The 17,387-nt window shown below is 43.1% G+C and overlaps 1 protein-coding gene across 6 annotated transcripts in view; it reads left to right on the top strand.

Moving 5' to 3' along the window:
* The window catches only part of SSH2 (slingshot protein phosphatase 2), a 139,779-nt gene that overhangs the window by 73,699 nt on the left and 48,693 nt on the right, over window positions 1-17,387 (top strand). For 2 of the 6 annotated variants that reach the window (XM_043499236.1, XM_043499235.1), the window contains exon 1: window positions 7,202-7,377. The exons of the other annotated variants lie outside the window; for them this stretch is intronic. In XM_043499236.1, the coding sequence (XP_043355171.1) occupies window positions 7,214-7,377 (164 nt within the window). In that variant the 5' untranslated portion in view covers window positions 7,202-7,213. Of the gene's footprint in view, window positions 1-7,201; window positions 7,378-17,387 lie in introns of those variants that run through there. 6 annotated transcript variants of the gene reach the window in all.

The raw sequence follows: 17,387 nt of genomic DNA, 5'->3' as shown, positions 1-17,387 counted from the left end.
TCAACCTCTGATTTCAGCTTTCTGTAAACTTTCTTCTCCCCCACACTGCCCTAGGCTCTGAGATCCGAGTGTGTTCTCTTATAAAGTGTGGGTTGAGGAGCAGGAGGTGGGATTGCTTATTTTTGTTGCCAGGCTGTAGCTGCTCTTCTGTTTTCTGCAAGGACAGCCTGGAAACTTGAAACTTTGGGATAAACTCTTAGTTGCATGCTGATAGTACAGGCTCTTACTTGGTTAATGTTAGGAGTCCATCAACATACATGAGGTTAAGGGAATGCATGGCAACACTGTGACACCCTGGGGTTTTGGTAAATGTTTTGGTGTCCCCCTCCAATTTCTGTTCCAAATCTTCATCCGTTCGTAGTCAGTGTCCTAGCTCTTTTCTGTTCAGAATAATGGACAACTGATGCCACAAAAAATGGAGTGGCACCCTCCAAAACTCTGCTTTCCAATGGCTAACAAGTTGTATGTTAAGTAGTAGTTGATGTGGCAGGGATCACGAACTGTCAACCCTTGCACCTGCTGTCCTCCTCTCTGCAGATCCCCTCCTCTCTTTTTCGAATGCATAAGCTGGAGTCTAGCTTGTGTACTGCCCTAAGCAGCAAGACTTGTCCATTGCAGCAGTAAACGGTGCTATGATTGAAGAGCCGTGGGTGGATAGGGATTACAAGTCACTACCAGTTTTGGCCAGGTTCAAACTGAAAGTCTCCACGTCCCGTTGCTAAGCTTCTTGAATAACCAGTCCCTCCAGCAGTACACACTGATTTAAATGTACCTACAAATAGGCATAATAATTAATAGTGGCTTTGGGGGAGTTGGTAGTAGGGGGGGGGATCAAGTCTCAAGGTAGACACTGGAAGTAGTATAATCATGCCTGGTGGTTCTTTCAAGAAATCAGCTGCTGTTTTATCTTCTGAAGAGACCAAGACAAGCTTGAGAATAGTTAGATAAAACGTTGGCATGAACTCAGCTGGTACAATGCTCCTATTGTGAAGAGCTTCCACCAGAAATCTGGACACTTTGCATTTGAGATATAGCTTGATGGGTATTCTCTCTTAGATTTGTCATAGAAATTGGTGACTGGCCACTGTTGCATCTCCTTTGTATTTAAGACTAAACAATTGGTGCTATGTATTTGTTAACTTCATATGTTTAATGAGGTCCTTCTAAGCCTTCCATCCTTGACCTGACATTTTGTAATTAGTTTTCTGTTTAATTGATAACTTTGCTTGTAAACATCATAGCTCTCCCATTTGTGTCTGTGAATGTGGGAATCTAACAGTGTACTCAAGGTCTCTGTGTAAATAGAACTCAATGTGTCTGCTTTGGGGGATCTGAGGCAGCAAATGTGTTGGGTTTTTGTTGTTGTTTTGTTTTTCTGTATCAGGATAAATGCTAGTATTTGCTGAAACATTTAATTTATAATGTCTTGCTTATGTTAGGTAGCTAGGTAACAATTTTAGTGGTTATAGATGTGTTTGATTAATATACATTACTCAAATATTTAACCCACAATCTGAAACTATCTATGGAGACGTGCAAAAATGGTGCTGAGGGGAAGGAGAACTCAACTTTTCCTGTCTCTGAGGGTCTGATAGCCCAAGGCTGCTGTGTCCAGGAGCAGCTGCAATTGCAATTTGTTTGGAAGGACCAAACTCTTTCCTTTCCTGGAGTTGGTGATAACTCAGTTATCAGAGGAGCTTGCTCTGTCCTCAGCCTTCTGTAAATTGAGATTAACGGGCATTAAAGAGTTTGTGGCCGTTCATCTAGGGCCCAGTGTTGGATTAGCACATTTATCTTGGGACAGGGTTCTAAACTGGGAACAGTGGTGTGGTTTTTGTGATTGGATAGGGGGGAGTTTTTCAGCTGATTGTTCTTAGGTTAGAATGTCTTGCTTTGCAAATCAGCAATTCAGTTAGAGATCACAGATCCTCATACAATTACCTGCAAAATCAGACATCAAGGTTTTGCTGCACCAAAAGATTGTGCTCTGTGTGGAATGGTAAAGACAGCACCTGGATTGCTAATGCAAGGAACTTTTACATGAATGTATTCGTAAGTAGATGCAGTTAGCTAATTGGCTCTGACTTTCAGGCATCAGCAAAAAAAAAGATTCCTATGTTCATGCTTTGAGTTGGTGGTTTAGTCAGCTGGACTGGACCTTGAATATCTCTCATTCACAAGGTTAAAATCAACATTTAAGAGACTCTTTTTATCAAAATACCACCATTAAAATTGTATCTTGATTTAGGGCCAGCTGCTACTCCTGTTGAACTCAGTTGGAATAACATTTAGTTATTAGCTTTTTCCTGTATAGGACCTAAAATTTCAACCAGTGGTCACAGCAGGTATTGGAAAGATCAAGGTAGATGAGGTAGACCTGTAAATGCCCAAGAATTTTTATCTGAAGACGCCTACAGTAATCTCCACAAGTCAGTCTCCACTCTACTTGCTGTCTGCCCTCACCAAAACCTTGTGATTAACCCTGAAGAGTATCTTATTCCATGTATTAGTCCTTAAAATATGTTACTCAACCCTGAGAGGGTAGCAAACTGTCCTTAATTTTACTGCCAGGTCTCTTTCTCTGCCTTCTGTTTTTTAGAGAGGAAGTCTGGTTCAGTGGTCAGGGTGTTCTCTGCTCCACCACAGACTTTGTGTCAAGTTACTTAGGGCCAGATTGTCAAAGGTATTTAGGTGCCTATAGATGCATGTAACTTCCCTTGGCACTTGGGTGCTTATGAAAATCCCATTAAGAGCCTAGCTTTAGCTTTGGACAACTGAGTATCTTTGAAAATCTGTCCCTTCGTCTTTGTGCCTCAGTTCTCCATCTGCAAAATTGGCTTAAGAGCACTTTCCCACCTCATGGGGTCTGTGACAAAGATTAAACCTTACCCAGATACTATGGTAAGGGGGGACACGAGCACTAGCGAGAGCGCTAATAAAAGCATTTTAACAAAACGGAAATATTTATACATATGTTGTATTTGCTATTTTGTAAACTGAGAAAGATCTTTAATCATTCTTTTATTTAATGCTGGCCTGTTCCCAGTTATGGGAGCTAAACTCTCTGTGTTGAAGAGACTGTGTTTCAGACTAAAAGGAGGAATGTAGAACTACCAGTTTCTCCAAATATGTTTTGTGTGAGTTTTGGAATCCTTTATAGTGATGGTTCTCAACCTATTTACCATTGTGGGCTGCATATGCAGCTCTCTGTGAGATGTGGGTCACATCCAACACAATATGTATACTACCTGTATGGCCCTGAGGATGTCACATGGGCCACAACTGTGTGCTGATTGGGCTGCCGGTTGAGAACCTCTGCTTTAAAGGAAAAAGGCAACTAAAACTGTCATAATTCCTTTCAACAAAGGGTTAAAACTAGTCATGAAGTGTCTTTGCAGAATTGGAATACACAGGATAGAGCTACCACTTAAAAGTAACCAGCTTCCTTCAGGTTTCAGAGTAGCAGCCGTGTTAGTCTGTATTCGCAAAAAGAAAAGGTTAGAGACTAACAACAAGTACTCCTTTTCTTTCAGCTTCCTTCAGAATTTGTGTAACATACAAGGGATGTTACAAATTGTTAATAGGGCATTTGATTTTGTACACAATGTAATTAATACTCATTTTATTGACTCATTTCTTCCTATTCACTCCTCACTTAAGACCCTATCCTGTGTTCATTTTCTTTTTTTTTCCCCATTGCCTTAAGAGGAAGCCTTTATCTAGAAATCTAACTTTGTAGTGTAAAGTTTAATCTTCAGTGTAATTCCTTGTGTTGAGGCATGTGTTCAGCCATGAAATAGGTGGATGTTGCATTTACAGTATCCTGGAGGCTTTTCTGTATCTCGGGAAATGTGGAGTTCTATTGAAGATCTTTAGTTGCTTTTCTATCTTTGTAAATATTTTACCATTATAGTGAGAATTACTGACACCTCAGATTTAAAGAGGGAGTTGCAGACAAATGGAGATTCAAGGAAAAGGGAGTTCCATGGAGTAGCTCAAATTGCTGCTTTCAACTGCAGTTGAATTCATTTTGTGAACTAAGGGTTACTTGTAGTTTTGGATGTATGAAACCCCAAAATAGACTGGTTAGTCTTTTTCCCCACTTAAAAGCTCAGTAAGTCTTTTGATCAGCACTGAATATTGATATTACTTTCCTGGCATGCAAACTATATCTCCTTGGATGCTTGGGCAGCAATATAATACTCTGCTCCGTCCTCCATGGCAAGAAATTGTGAATTGAGCATCATTTTCATGCTGCTCTCTACCCAGCATCTTAGAATGATCTGCCTGTTTCTGATTATACCAGCTGAGCTGAGTGAAATTTCTTCCCTTTTTTCCTTCCTTTTTTTTCACTCATCCTACTGTGTCAAATAGAGCATGGGAAAGGCCTGTCACTCCCCAGTATTTCTCCCCATGATATTTTTTTCTGATTACCTCAGTGCGTTTGCATAGGTGTGTTTTAGCACGGCTGCGGAGAACTCTGTTGATCATTAACCCAGGCGGTGGCAGTGTTATCCATGTCTAGCCTTCCTGCTTGGACTTCCTGTCTATTTTTCTGGAGGTCGAGTGTATTTAAATTTCACTGATCTTTTGTGGGACATTGTCAGAGACGGGATACTGGGCTAGATGAACCATTGGTCTGACCCAGTGTGGCCGTTCTTACATTGGGAGGCAGAAGGGGTCCCTGAAATAGGATCAAGACTTGAGTGAGAAATCAGTGATCCTGGGGTAACTAATTTTCAAGCAATAAATAGTTAGCTGCCCAGCCGGATTCACATTTGGAAGGGCCATGAACCATGCCAGTTGCTTCTGAGATGCTGGGGTCTGTTGGGGCTGCTGTGTAAATGTTCACTCCCAAGGAAAACTTGGTTTTCTTGTTCAGGTTATCATTCTAGCCCTGCTTCTCTAGAGACAAGAGCCCATCAATAGAGAATGGCCCTTTGGGGCCAGCTAATATTTAGGTTGCCTAGTTCTATCCCAGCACTGCACCTCTTTGGACCTTTATTATAGAACCTCAGGCTAAAATAGTATTTCCTGCAAGGGATTTAAACAAATTTCAGACTAATTTTGTTGAAACGCTGATTATCTGGCCAATCTGAACAGAGTCATTTAGTTCAGAATCCTGTGTCCTAGCCTATGGTAGTTATGAAAGAGTTATTGTCCATCCACGCTGGCCTGACCCAACAGCATGTGAACCATATTCACCTGAACTGGTTTAAAACTAGTTCAGCAGGCCATTCCCTACCTTACCTATGCATTGAGCAAAGTCAGAAATTCGGAGTTGTCTGACATTCCATCTTCAACCAGAGTCTTATGTGAAGTCAGCCTGATATTCAGAGAACCCTCTTTCCACACAGATGTATTAAGTCAACCCTGCACCCTTTAACTTTGAACTTCCTTGCTTTTGTTGGCTTATTATTGTTATAACATGGCATAATTTGTTTGTTTAAAGTCAGCTTTGCACTGTACGTGTGTGTGTGTATACACACATAGGTACTGTAGCTTTCATTCAACAATTACAGCTAACTGGGACTAGTTGGTCTTGGAATCTAATAAAAATACCCAGTTATCATGTAGGATTAAAAAAACATTTTATGAGAGAGAGAAACTTTCATGTCATAAGCCAGTCACTAACCAAAACGTACTCTCTGGGCAGTTTTATTCATTGTGCTTTTACCTTTGGAGTAGCTGGTGCTGGCAGCGCTGGGATGAGCTAGGAGATGGAACTGGTTGGACCACTGATCTGCTCTGGTGTATAGCAACTCCTCTGTTCCAAAGTAGAGGTTTTATATTGGGAATAAAGAGCATAGGAAAGGTGTAACCAAGTCCAGAAAACAGTTTCACTGGTCAGGGAGCGATTGTTGGGAAGTATGTCCTATTTTGTTTATTTTACTTTAGTCAAACACACGTTACTGGGCTGAATAAACAGATAAGTGGGTGAAATTCTGTCTTGCCTTATCAAGGAGCTCAGACTGGATGATCTAATGATCCCTTCTGGCCTTAAAATCTCTGAATTTGTATTGCACCTGAGAGGTTCATTCGAACTGGGAGCAGTAAAGGGGCCCAGTCTCTAAGACCCTAGCACAGGATCTGCACTCCTTTCATTTGGAAGTTTTTGAATTGAAGAAACGAACGTTGCAACACTTAGCAGATCGTGTGTGTGTGTCTATGTCTCCTTGTGAAATGTGGAGGATTAACTAAGATGGCACAGTGGTGAAAGTACGTTTCTAGGAAATTCAGTAGCATTCTCTGAGGTAGGGTATGTGTGAACTAGCAATCTTGACATAAGAAAATAATGAATTGGGTTAGTTTCTGAAGTGCATTTTCCTACTTTAGTGCATCTTTCTGCCTGTGCAGGTACTTAGCTGATCCTCATCACCAGAGTATCTGAATGCATGTGGCACATTCGTTTATTTATAATGGTTATGAACAAATTAAGATTTGTGCTTTCTCTTGAAACTCCTCTACTTGCCTAGTAGGCTAAACCCACAAATCATTTATTCTTTCTCTAAGCAAATGTTTGTGTCCTTTGAGTAGTTAATATTGAAAACCGTACAGTTGCATATGTGTTTTGTAGTAGTTTGATACGATCCGTGTTGTCCCATCATCGTGTGCTTCTGATCTCCCACCAAATGCATTTTTCCACCAAATGCATCCGATGAAGTGAGCTGTAGCTCACGAAAGCTTATGCTCAAATAAATTTGTTAGTCTCTAAGGTGCAATAAGTACTCCTTTTCTTTTTGATCTCCCCAGTAACCCTTTTCTTTTCTGGGTTTTGTTTACACTTGGTTAAAACTCGAGACAGACATTTTCTTTAAGTGCAAATACAGCATATCTGCCTGTCCCTCTTGTTTTCAAGTTTGTGACATGGCTTGTGGGAAGAAGACAAGTCAAATTAAGTTCATCTTTTGATCCAGCACAGCCTCAGGGCATTCCGAGAGCTGGGGATTGCTGTGACACCTCCAAAACCTTATATTTACAAAGCTTTGCAGACCTTCGGTCACACCTAAAGCTATTGTCTGTACTTAAGTATTCTGGTGTCTTGACAGCTCCACATCAGGTCATCCTGTTGCAGACTTTTTGTAAAATATTCTATTTAGAAATCCTTCTGTGCTATCGCACACAAACTCTCCTGTATGTCTCTCCCTTTTTTAATATTGCAAGTTGAATAGAGCATCTTTGCTTGAGTCCATCTGAGCCTACTGTTCATCATATGATGTCGCCGCCATCTTCTTACATCATAGTTGTTTGCTGTGGAATCATTGGTCACACCAGAAGGCTGATCTCTGATGGGGAATTAGCAGTAAAAAATAAGCTCTCAGAGGAGCAAGTGCCCATTTTTACTACCAAGGCTCTTTGTGGGAAAAGAAATATGAGGTGTGTGCAGTGTATATACAAAATTATTTCTAAGTAGAACACTCTTTTCAATGATCAGATTTGTATAAGCCTTCTGGTTTTTGCATAGTGTAGCGGGGTGGTCACCTGCTTCTGCCCTGAAGGGCTGAAAAGCCAGCCCTTGGAGAGGGCTGGGGCTGTGGGCTAGAAGCTGGGCTGATTGGGGAAGTTGCCCCAGCTGGGCCACGCCCCCATCAGGCTGCAGCTGGCTTGTATAAGAAGGCCAGGACAGCCAGGAGTAGCCCCTCTCTCTGCCTTTAGAGGGAGAAGGGCCTGGCTGCTGGGGAGCATACCTGGGAATCTGAGGTGGGGTGCGCTGGGGGAAGGTGAGAAGTGCTGGGGAGCTCCTGCCTGGAAACCCCCCAGGCTGCAGGGCCTTGTGCGGGGCCTAAACAGGCCCCACAGGTAGGCAGAGGCAGCAGGTCCAACCCCCCCCTTGCCTGTGATAAGTGGCTTATGTACTGCAGTCAGCCTCGGAGCGGAGGCTAGTGAGTGACTGGTCAGTAACCAAAGACTGAGGTGAGGTGGGGATAGTGGGTGAGGGTTCCCCTGGGTGGGGAGACCCAGAGTGGGGGTACTGCCAGGGAGGCAGCACCCAAGGCAAGGGCACCGGGTCCGGGAGGGACATGGGGGCCAGTGACAGGCAGGACACCGGCCTGCAGAGGGAGCACTGGAGGCTGGTGAGCTAATTTCCAAGTCGACTAGCAGGAGGCGCCGCAGGGGTGAGTCCCACCCGCCTACACATAGCAACTGTAAATATTGCTTGAGAGGAGAGCAGACTACATGTGTGCTTCAAAAAGACATCATCTCTCCTTATATTGTATCTTGCACTGCCCATGTTCACCTTGAATATGTAGCAGCTCACCAATGCATTGATGTGAGTAGTCTGACTGTAAAACACTGCTGGAGTCTCAGGGAAACCAGTGAGACTATTTTGGGGTCAAATGGGACTGGGGTAGTTCATTCTGACTTTGCAAAAGAGAGAATCACCTTTGGCCTATCATCATTGAAAAAAACAAAACAGTTGCACACTCAGAAATTCAATGGGCAAGTAACAAGCAGCAGGAGTAGCTATTTGTTGGCCCAGTTTTCAGGAGTGGTCAGAATTAAACTAATCCCTTTGCCAGTCCCAGGCTTTATGATGGAAGGGGAAACAAAACTCTCTTTAAAAGTAGTTGAGCTAATTAAACATGATTGTGGGGTGATGAGAGCACCCAAATGGCTGTTTAGCTGGCATGGGTTGCTGCCCTTGTTATGAGAGAGCAGGTGGGAAAATCTGAAAACAAAGATGAATCAGAACTGCTGGGTTCCTCTGTGTGTTTCAGGATTGAAAACCAATTAGATGTGATGGAAGCAAATCATTGTCAGTATCGCCTTTAACCCTCCTGCCACTTCTCTGCAATGGGGAAGAACAAGAAAGCAAATTGAGAATATGCAGACTCATGTACTTCACTAATTAGGGGGGTAATGTGAGCACAGAGTGAGTTTGTGCTGTGAATTGTCTATTAGTATGTACAACAAGTGCGTGTCTAGATGTGTTGGTGTGTATTGCTAAAATATCTCTTTAAATGTCAAGATTGTTAAAGAATCCAAGCAATTTGCATCAGGCAGCGGGGTCTTTGGAAGGAAAGGTGCACCAAAGTTAGCAATGGATAGGGGGCAAGTTTTCACTTTGAATTGCGAAGATCTTAGTAGCATTTCATGATTGCAATAGTAATTTCTTTAATTTCCTCCTCATGTCAGATTATAAAACATGTTGCATGGGTCTTCAGGGGCTTCACTGCTTAGGAGACCTGTTCCTAATGGCATGCTCTGTTCCTGCTAGGCAGGGAGAGAGGCTCTCTTCAGGTCTGTAGTACACAGCTGCATCCAGTATTGTATTGATCCTTCCACTTCTAATGTGTGGTTTGAAATGAGTCTGTCTGATAGCTAATTTTCAAATGTTCTTCACTCAGGTCCTTGTATTTCTCAAAAAGACAAAGAGCACCGAAGTCAGAAGTTACCATCTGAGCTTTATGGGGGTAAAAACATCGGGAACTCTGTAAATTCAGAGTTCTGAGCACTCTTGTAACATAAAACTTAGATAATAGTGTCTATTCTGGATCAGACCAATAATCTGTCTCCAGGGAACTGTCTTCCGACGGTGGTTGGTGCCAGATGCTTCAGAGGGAATGAAGAGAACAAGGCAATTATCAAGTGATCCATCCCCTGTCGTCCAGTCCCAGCTTCTGGCAGTCAGGCTTAGAGACAACCAAAGGGAGCATGCAGTGACATCTCTGACCATCTTTGCTGATCGCCACTGATGCACCTATCCTTCAGGAACCTGTTTAGTTCTTTTTTGAATCCAGTTATATTGGCCATCACAACATCCCCTGCCAATGAGTTCCATAGGTTGACTGTGCGTTGTGTGAAGAAATACTTCCTTATGTTTGTTTTAAACCTGCTGCTTATTAATTTGATCAGGTGACTCCTGGTTCTTGTGTTATATGAAGGGACAAATAATACTACCCTCTTCACCTTCTCCACACCATTCATGATTTTATAGACCTCTGTCATATTCCCCCCCCTTAGTCATCTCTTTTCTAAGATGAACAGTCCCGGTCTTGTCAGTCTTTCCTTATCTAGAAGCTATTCCATACCCCTGGTCATTTTTGTTTCCCTTCTCTGCACCTTTTGTTTTTGTGTGTATATACAGAGGGGGGGGGGATAGGGAGGGTGGCGGCGACTCCTAGAACTGCGCTCGGTATTCAAGGTGTGGGCAAATCCTGGATTTATATAGTGTCATTTTCTGTCTTATTATCTATCCCTTTCCTAATGGTTCCTAACATTCTGTTCGCTTTTTTGACTGCCACTGCACATTGAACAGATGTTTTCAGAGAACTCTCAACAATGACTGCAAGATCTTTCCTGAGTGGTAGCAGCAAATTTAGATCTTATCATTTTGTATGTATAGTTGGGCTTATTTTTCCAATGTGTGTTACTTTACACTTACCAACATTGAATTTCATCTGCCATTTGGTTGCCCAGTCACCCAGTTTTGTGAGATCCTTTTGTAACTCTTTGCTGTCAACTTTGGACTCAACTATCTTGAGTAATTTTGGATCATCTGCAAATTTTGCCAACTCCCTATAAACCCCCTTTTTCCAGATCGTTTATGAATATGTTGCACAGCACAGGTCCCAGTACAGAGCCCTGGGGGGACCCTGCTATGTGAAAACTGACCGTACTTACCATTTATTTCCTATCTTTTAACCAGTTACTGACCCAGGAGAGGACTTTCCCTCTTATCCCATGACTGTTTAGATTGTTTAAGAGGCTTTGGTGAGGGACCTTGTCAAAGGCTTTTTGAAAGACTTAAAATGTGTTAAGTGTTCCATGTCTGAGGCCTTGTCAGCTAAGCTTTGCTGTATTGTGGGGTTTTTTTAAGCTGAGCTAGAAACGCCTAAAAATTGGTTTGTAATCAAAGTGCTGATGTGTCCTTAACTCGGTGGTCCCCAAACTGTGGGGTGCAGGGCCCAGGCCAGCCCCCTTGGGGGGCGGAGAGGGAGCACCATGCTTTCAGCCCCACTTCACCCCCCAGACCAGTTTCTCCCCCATTCCCATTCAACCCCAGTCCTGCTCTGCCTCCAGGCTAGATCCCCTGCCAACCCCACTTCACTCCCAGACCCAGCTCCACTCTGCCCCAGCTCAGCCCTCATTCCCCCTTCTAACCCTAGACCAGCTCTGACTCCAGCCCAAGCTCTGCTGCTGAAGAAGTTTTGGCTGTGCAGTAATGGCGGGGGGGCATGGACAGATTCTGTTAATAACAAGGGGGGGACGTGACTGGAAAAGTTTATGCACCACGGCCTTAACTGAAGTGTCATGGGGACTAAGGAAATGGGGTCTAGTTGGAATGGTAGGTGCTCAACTGGTTGAAAGACCATACTCCGTGAGTACTTACCAGTGGTTCACAGTCACACTGAGAGGGCGTATTTTGTGGGCTCCTGCACAGGTCAGTCCTGGGTCTGGTACTTGGCAGTGTTTTCATTAATGACTTGGATAAGCTAAGAGTGGTTGCAAGCACTTTGGAGGGCAGGGTTAGAATTCAAAACGACTTTGACAAATTGGAAATTGGTCTGAGTTCAACAAGATGAACTTCAATAAGGACAAGTGCAAAGTACTTCACGTAGGAGCAAAAAATCAAATGCACCACTATAAAATGGGGAATAACTGGCCAGGCAGCAGTACTGCTGAAAAGGTTCTGGGGATTATAGTGTATCACAAATTGAATAGGAATCAAAGTAATGCAGCTGCAAAAAAGGCAGATATCATTCTGGGGGTGTATTAACAGGCATGGCATAAGTATGATCCAGGAGATAACTGTCCTGCTCTACTCAGCACTGGTGAGGCCTCAGCTGCAGCACTGTGTTCAGTTCTGGGCACCACACTTTAGGAAAGAAGTAGACAAATTGGAGAGAGTCCGGAGGACTGCAACAAAAATGATAAAAGGTTTAAAAACCCTGACCTATGATGAAAGGTTACAAACTTGGCATGTTTAGTCTTGAGACAAGAAGACTGAGGGAGGATCTGATAAGTCTTCAAATATGTTAAGGGCTACTATAAAGAGGACAAAAAGAAAAGGAGTACTTGTGGCACCTTAGAGACTAACAAATTTATTAGAGCATAAGCTTTCGTGAGCTACAGCTCACTTTATCGGATGCATCCGATGAAGTGAGCTGTAGCTCACGAAAACTTATGCTCTAATAAACTTGTTAGTCTCTAAGGTGCCACAAGTACTCCTTTTCTTTTTGCGAATACAGACTAACATGGCTGCTACTCTGAAACCTATAAAGAGGACAGTGATCAGTTGTTCTCTGTGTCCACTGATGGTAGGACAAGAAGTAATGGGCTTAATCTGTCACAAGGGAGATTTGGGTTAGATATTAGGAAAATACTTTCTAACTCTCAGGGTAGTGAAGCTCTGGAACAGCCTGCCAAGGGAGGTCATGTAATCCCGTCGTCGGAGGCTTTTAAAAACAGGTCTGACAAACTCCTGTCAGGGATGGGTTAGGGTGTAGGTGGTCCTGCGAAGCACAGGGCCAGGAGTTGATGACATCTTAAAGTCCCTTCCAGCCATGCTTTTCGATGATTCTATGGGGTACCACAACAGTAAGTTAGTTTACAGCTGTGCCATGGCATTGTGAACATAGAACTGCAGGGGAGTATCTAAAAATTACCCAGGTTCCTCTCTGGATTCTTTATTTACACCTTTGGCGGGGGGAGACATTGGATTTCTTCTTTGCATTCTGTGGAAAATCACAGGAATGCTTGTTGTTTTGCTTCCTTGTGGCAAATGACTTTCTTTACTTTAAATCTTTATCATACCCATTGGCCAATGCTTGGGAGCCAGGTGAAGGTCCCTCATTTTCTCTTCTGGAGAAATCCCCTCTTCCTTCCAGCCCCTTTCTAATCCCAGCGTGAGCCTCCTTTAATGAGACTCGAAATACAGCAGCGATGTGATTCACCCCACAGTCTGTCAGCTTTGGTTTAAAGGGCGCATGGTGAGTGAGTGATGGAAGTTATTTCAGGAATGAAGTAGTCTTGGTAAGTTGATCCCTAGTCAAGGAAAAACTTGCCATGCAGACTTGGAGGGGCATGGGAAGCAATGCTGAATTTGCATTTTAAAACAAATCTCTGGTACATCTCAGCCTCCGATTGAGAGGTTTACTCATGGATTTCTGGATCCTAATAGTTATCACACAGGGTGCGTCTACACTGGGAGAATGTTGGCAGGCCTAGCTACCCTAATGATAAGATGTGCTGCTGCCAGTGGTGCCCGCTGCTTGTACGCAGAGTGCAGTTAGACACTCCAGTAGCTAAAAAATCCTTCCCACCTCTCTGTGCTGCATCTGGCACCATAGGATTATGCAGAGAAAATTCTTACAAACTTCCTTAGGGCAGAGAAGTCCTTGGGGTGAGGTCTTTGGGAACAGAAGTGACCTGCCTACCTAATAATAACGTACTATCAAATACAGCTTATCCGTCCCTTTTCTCTACTGCTTTCTACACTTTGGCAGTCCAGTGAACACTGATTTTTAATGTCCTGGCTAGTTTTTATTTTTTGATACTGATCCGATAGATTAAACTATTAGTATTTGAAAGTGACAAATTACTGAGCAAAGACTCTCCTAAATCCCCAATAAATCTGTGTTGCTGCTTGACACAGAAAGGTCAGATGTGTTGACCTAAAGAATACGAAGGAAATGCTGTCTTTCAATTTAAGGCACCAAAGTGAAGTGACATAGTCTCTGTGTATGGATTTCACATATAAAATAAATGTTTGTTTCATTAATAAAGGAAAGTCTTTCTTTGTTTTGTCTTTGCTAATTAATGATGATTTCAGGGCATTGCTTTTAATCACATTAAAAGAGAAACATTTTTGTTTGAAGTGTTTCCCTTCACTGGAATCTGCTGTTGCACAAAGTGAAGTCACTCTGAGATTTTTCAAAGCTGGAGTACCCTCCATGACAGTGTAGAAGGTGAACAAACCAGTAACTTGGTTACAGGCTACATCACCAGACCATTCAAAGGTCCTGGTGACTCCCAGTTTCGAATCAGGAGCTGCTGAGAGAAGTCTGGCAAATGACCGTTCTCCCTGAAAATCTGTTTAACACCTTTTTTTAATCTACTGTAAATTAATATTGATTATCAATAGTTCGCTGTTTGGTAATCAAATGGGCTGTTAAGTTCCAAACTGACTCGTTTACATGGGAAAGGTTGCCTCAGCACCAGGGCCAGGTGAGTACCAGCTGGATGTGGAGAACAGAAAATGCAGTGAGAGTATAAATGTTGCAACAGGTAAACCACTGAATAATGAAATTCCTGCTACTTCATGAATTGGAATACATGAGCCTCTTACACATACACTCGCACACTTTCTCTCCCCCCCCCACCCCCAACATCCTAGAAATATAACTAAGCATCTGCTTCTCTTCGCTGCAATGGAAAGCCTTAAAATTGCAACTTTGATCGCTTTGAATGGAGATGGACAGACTTTTGTGTCCTTTTTACAGTATTCCATGACTTCTGTTTTTACCAGGAAGGTTCTTTGGAGGCCGTAATCCGAGGCAGCCTGTCTTCCCAGCAGCTGCATTGCAAAATGTCATTCCTACAATCCATCCCTCGTTCCCAGCAGCCCAGGCAATTCATTTTGGGGCTCTGGCATAGCACTTCCTCAAGGTGCACTAGCTTCCCTGTCCCCTAAACTTTCCCACCATTGCTGCCACTGGGTCAGTTGCACCCGTGTTAGTGACGGTGGGAGCACTCGTACAGATGGACCGCCAGGTGGCCACGAACACAATCACCATGCTGTCCGTACCTGCTGAAGGAGGCCTACATGACAGCGTTCACAGTGCTGGTGGCTGCCTGGGCCTTACCCATGCTTGAGCTCCCATTGTTGCTACACCTAGTTAAGGTGAAAGGGCAGTAACAGTTCAGACAAGGCTACCTCTACTGCATCTCAGCTACATGTCTGGTCTGCACTGGCCCCAAATGCAGCTTTTACAAGATTCCCTTTTAAATCCAAATTGCCCAAAACCAGCATCTAATGTTACTGTACTTTATTCTTTGGACCCACATCTGTATTGGTTTTCTTTGCTGCTGCCTAGCACTGTCCAACTCGCATCTTTGTTAGCACTCAGTCTGGCAGCTGTAACCAAAGCTGCTACCAGTGCAGCAGTAGTGCCCAGGCACTAAACTTCTTTATTTGCGTTCCCAACAGACTGAATGTTTCACCTCTGACTCAAGCAGCCGTCATTGTCCCAGTGATCCAAAACCTGCCTGTACCTGAATCACACCTATTGAACGGTATCAGTTGGTGCAAGGCCAGATTTGTGTGTGGTAGGGTTAGGGACTAGTGTAGATTTTAGGGAGGATGTGAATCAAGACAAGATACAAATACAGCTCTGTGCCGGCAAGGGGAGGATTGTGTGGGCTTGCTTTGCTGATGTCCAGATCATCCCTTATTGTGCGGGCTTGCTTTGCTGATGTCCAGACCATCCCATTCACAGGGGATGCAGCCAGTACTCTAATTCAGGAGAGTCAGTGGTCTCAGTTCTTTTTCCATCCTTGTAGTGTTGGGTGTGCTTTGGCTAAATATAGATGGCCCTGGACTTAACTAATATGGAGAGGGACAGTATGTTGACCTCAGTGTGTCTCACTTGACTTCTGTTACAGTAATATTTAAAGCGACAGTGTCTCTTTTGTTTAAAGTTATGGGGCTCTGCTAGCCAGACCAAACATGGTTAGGTCTGGGGGAGCCGGGAATCTCGCGCAGCTCCATGCTTGTAGAGAGAAGTTTGTGCCCAGATTAGTAGTAAGCTGTTTTTTAAAAATTAAATGTATTTGGAGCAGAGGCGATAGTAATGGGTTTTGTTCAGAGGTATTGCACCAAACTGCTCAGGGATGGTTAAACTTTAACAAACTTTGCATGAGGAAGCTGTGCTTTCAACCTTCAGTGACTAAGGAAATGAAGATACAATTCAAAGAATGCCCTCCAGGACTGTCTGTGTTAATCCTGAAAGGGGGAAGATGCATTGTAAAATGGGGATTAATTTTAAGAAAACTAAATTGGCAGTTTGTTTAGCCTTTTTTGATCCTTGACATAAAGAATAAATTCTGCTGTTTGAGTTTTTTTTCAAGCTGGTTAAAGTGCATTCATACTCTCACCAAAGGGATATCTTATCGCTTTGCTCATAGAATGAAAGCCAGCTAGTCTTGGACAGAACCAAGTATTTAAATAAGCATGGAGCATATGGTAATAACTCTTAGAAGCACTCCCTTGGGTATAACTTTTCTGCTTAGCAAGGCTGAGTATGTATATTAGAAGTCCATAGATATTTAAACAATATATAGAGCTAGAAGAATATATCATGTAGGGATTTAGTCTGGGAATCTCTTGACTTGTAGACCTAAGAGTCTTGGGAGATGGTATCATATAAACCAAGCGCCTTTTGCTTCCTCATTTCCAGTCTGTCACTAATTTTAAAAATGCATGGTATTGTACATCTGCTGTAAACATTTAATACCAGAATTTCTCAATGTCAGCTGTATATTGCTTTATCCACCCCTTTTTTAAAGAATCATTTGAGTTGGGAGTGCTGTCGGAGCAATTCTTTTGTGCCTCTCTCAAGCCTTTCAAGGCACTTTACAGACAACTGGTTTCAATTTTCCAGATGGGTAAACTGAAGCAAATTAAATGACTTTTGACCAGAGTCATGTGATTGTTGCTCTCTTGAAGCCAGGTTCTCTTAGGCTTTAGTATTATGAACCCAAAACCTTTCTTTGCTATTATTATGGCTAGTTGTTTGCACTGTGTAAGGAATCCTGTCGGCCTGCCCACAGACTGAGCTTACATGTAAAATGCTGCATCACAAGTGAGGATGCTCAGACGCCGACTGGAGAATGTTTCCTATTGGCATAGTTAACCCACCTCCCTGAGAGGTGGTAGCTGCGTTGGTGGATTTTTCACACCCCTGAGCAATATAGTTCTACCAGTATAGTCTGTAGCACAGGCCTGGCCTCTCTGGGAGCTTGCATCCGTCTTCTGAATTACCTGTTGCTTATATTGCTGCGTACTGAATACTATGCTTCATACCATGTTACAGCAGAATTGGACAAAACCACCTATTATACAAGGCAAGGTCGCATCCCCTGAAATGTATGTATTACATTGGAAGATTCTGTTATCTGAATGTACATCAAGTCCCCTGTGACAAGAGAATAATCAAGGTGCTAATTTCACCTAAAACAACAGTCACAATTCTGGTTCAAAGTATTAACACTGGCTTTTCCTAGAGTGCTTCTTGCCAAGCCATGAGCTGCATGGGAAACGTGTGTGAGGGAGTCAGGAAGTTTGTTCGCTTTCTCAGCTGGCTCCTCTTTGACCTTGAGGTTGTTGCCTGACAGGAAACGCAACAGATGTTTGATAGTGAGAGGATGTGAGGAAGAATCTC

This window comes from Dermochelys coriacea, chromosome 17, assembly GCF_009764565.3.
Source record: "Dermochelys coriacea isolate rDerCor1 chromosome 17, rDerCor1.pri.v4, whole genome shotgun sequence".
Lineage (NCBI taxonomy): Eukaryota > Metazoa > Chordata > Testudines > Dermochelyidae > Dermochelys > Dermochelys coriacea.
Note: the sequence above shows the minus strand (reverse complement) of the source record. Positions and strands in the feature narration are given on the sequence as shown.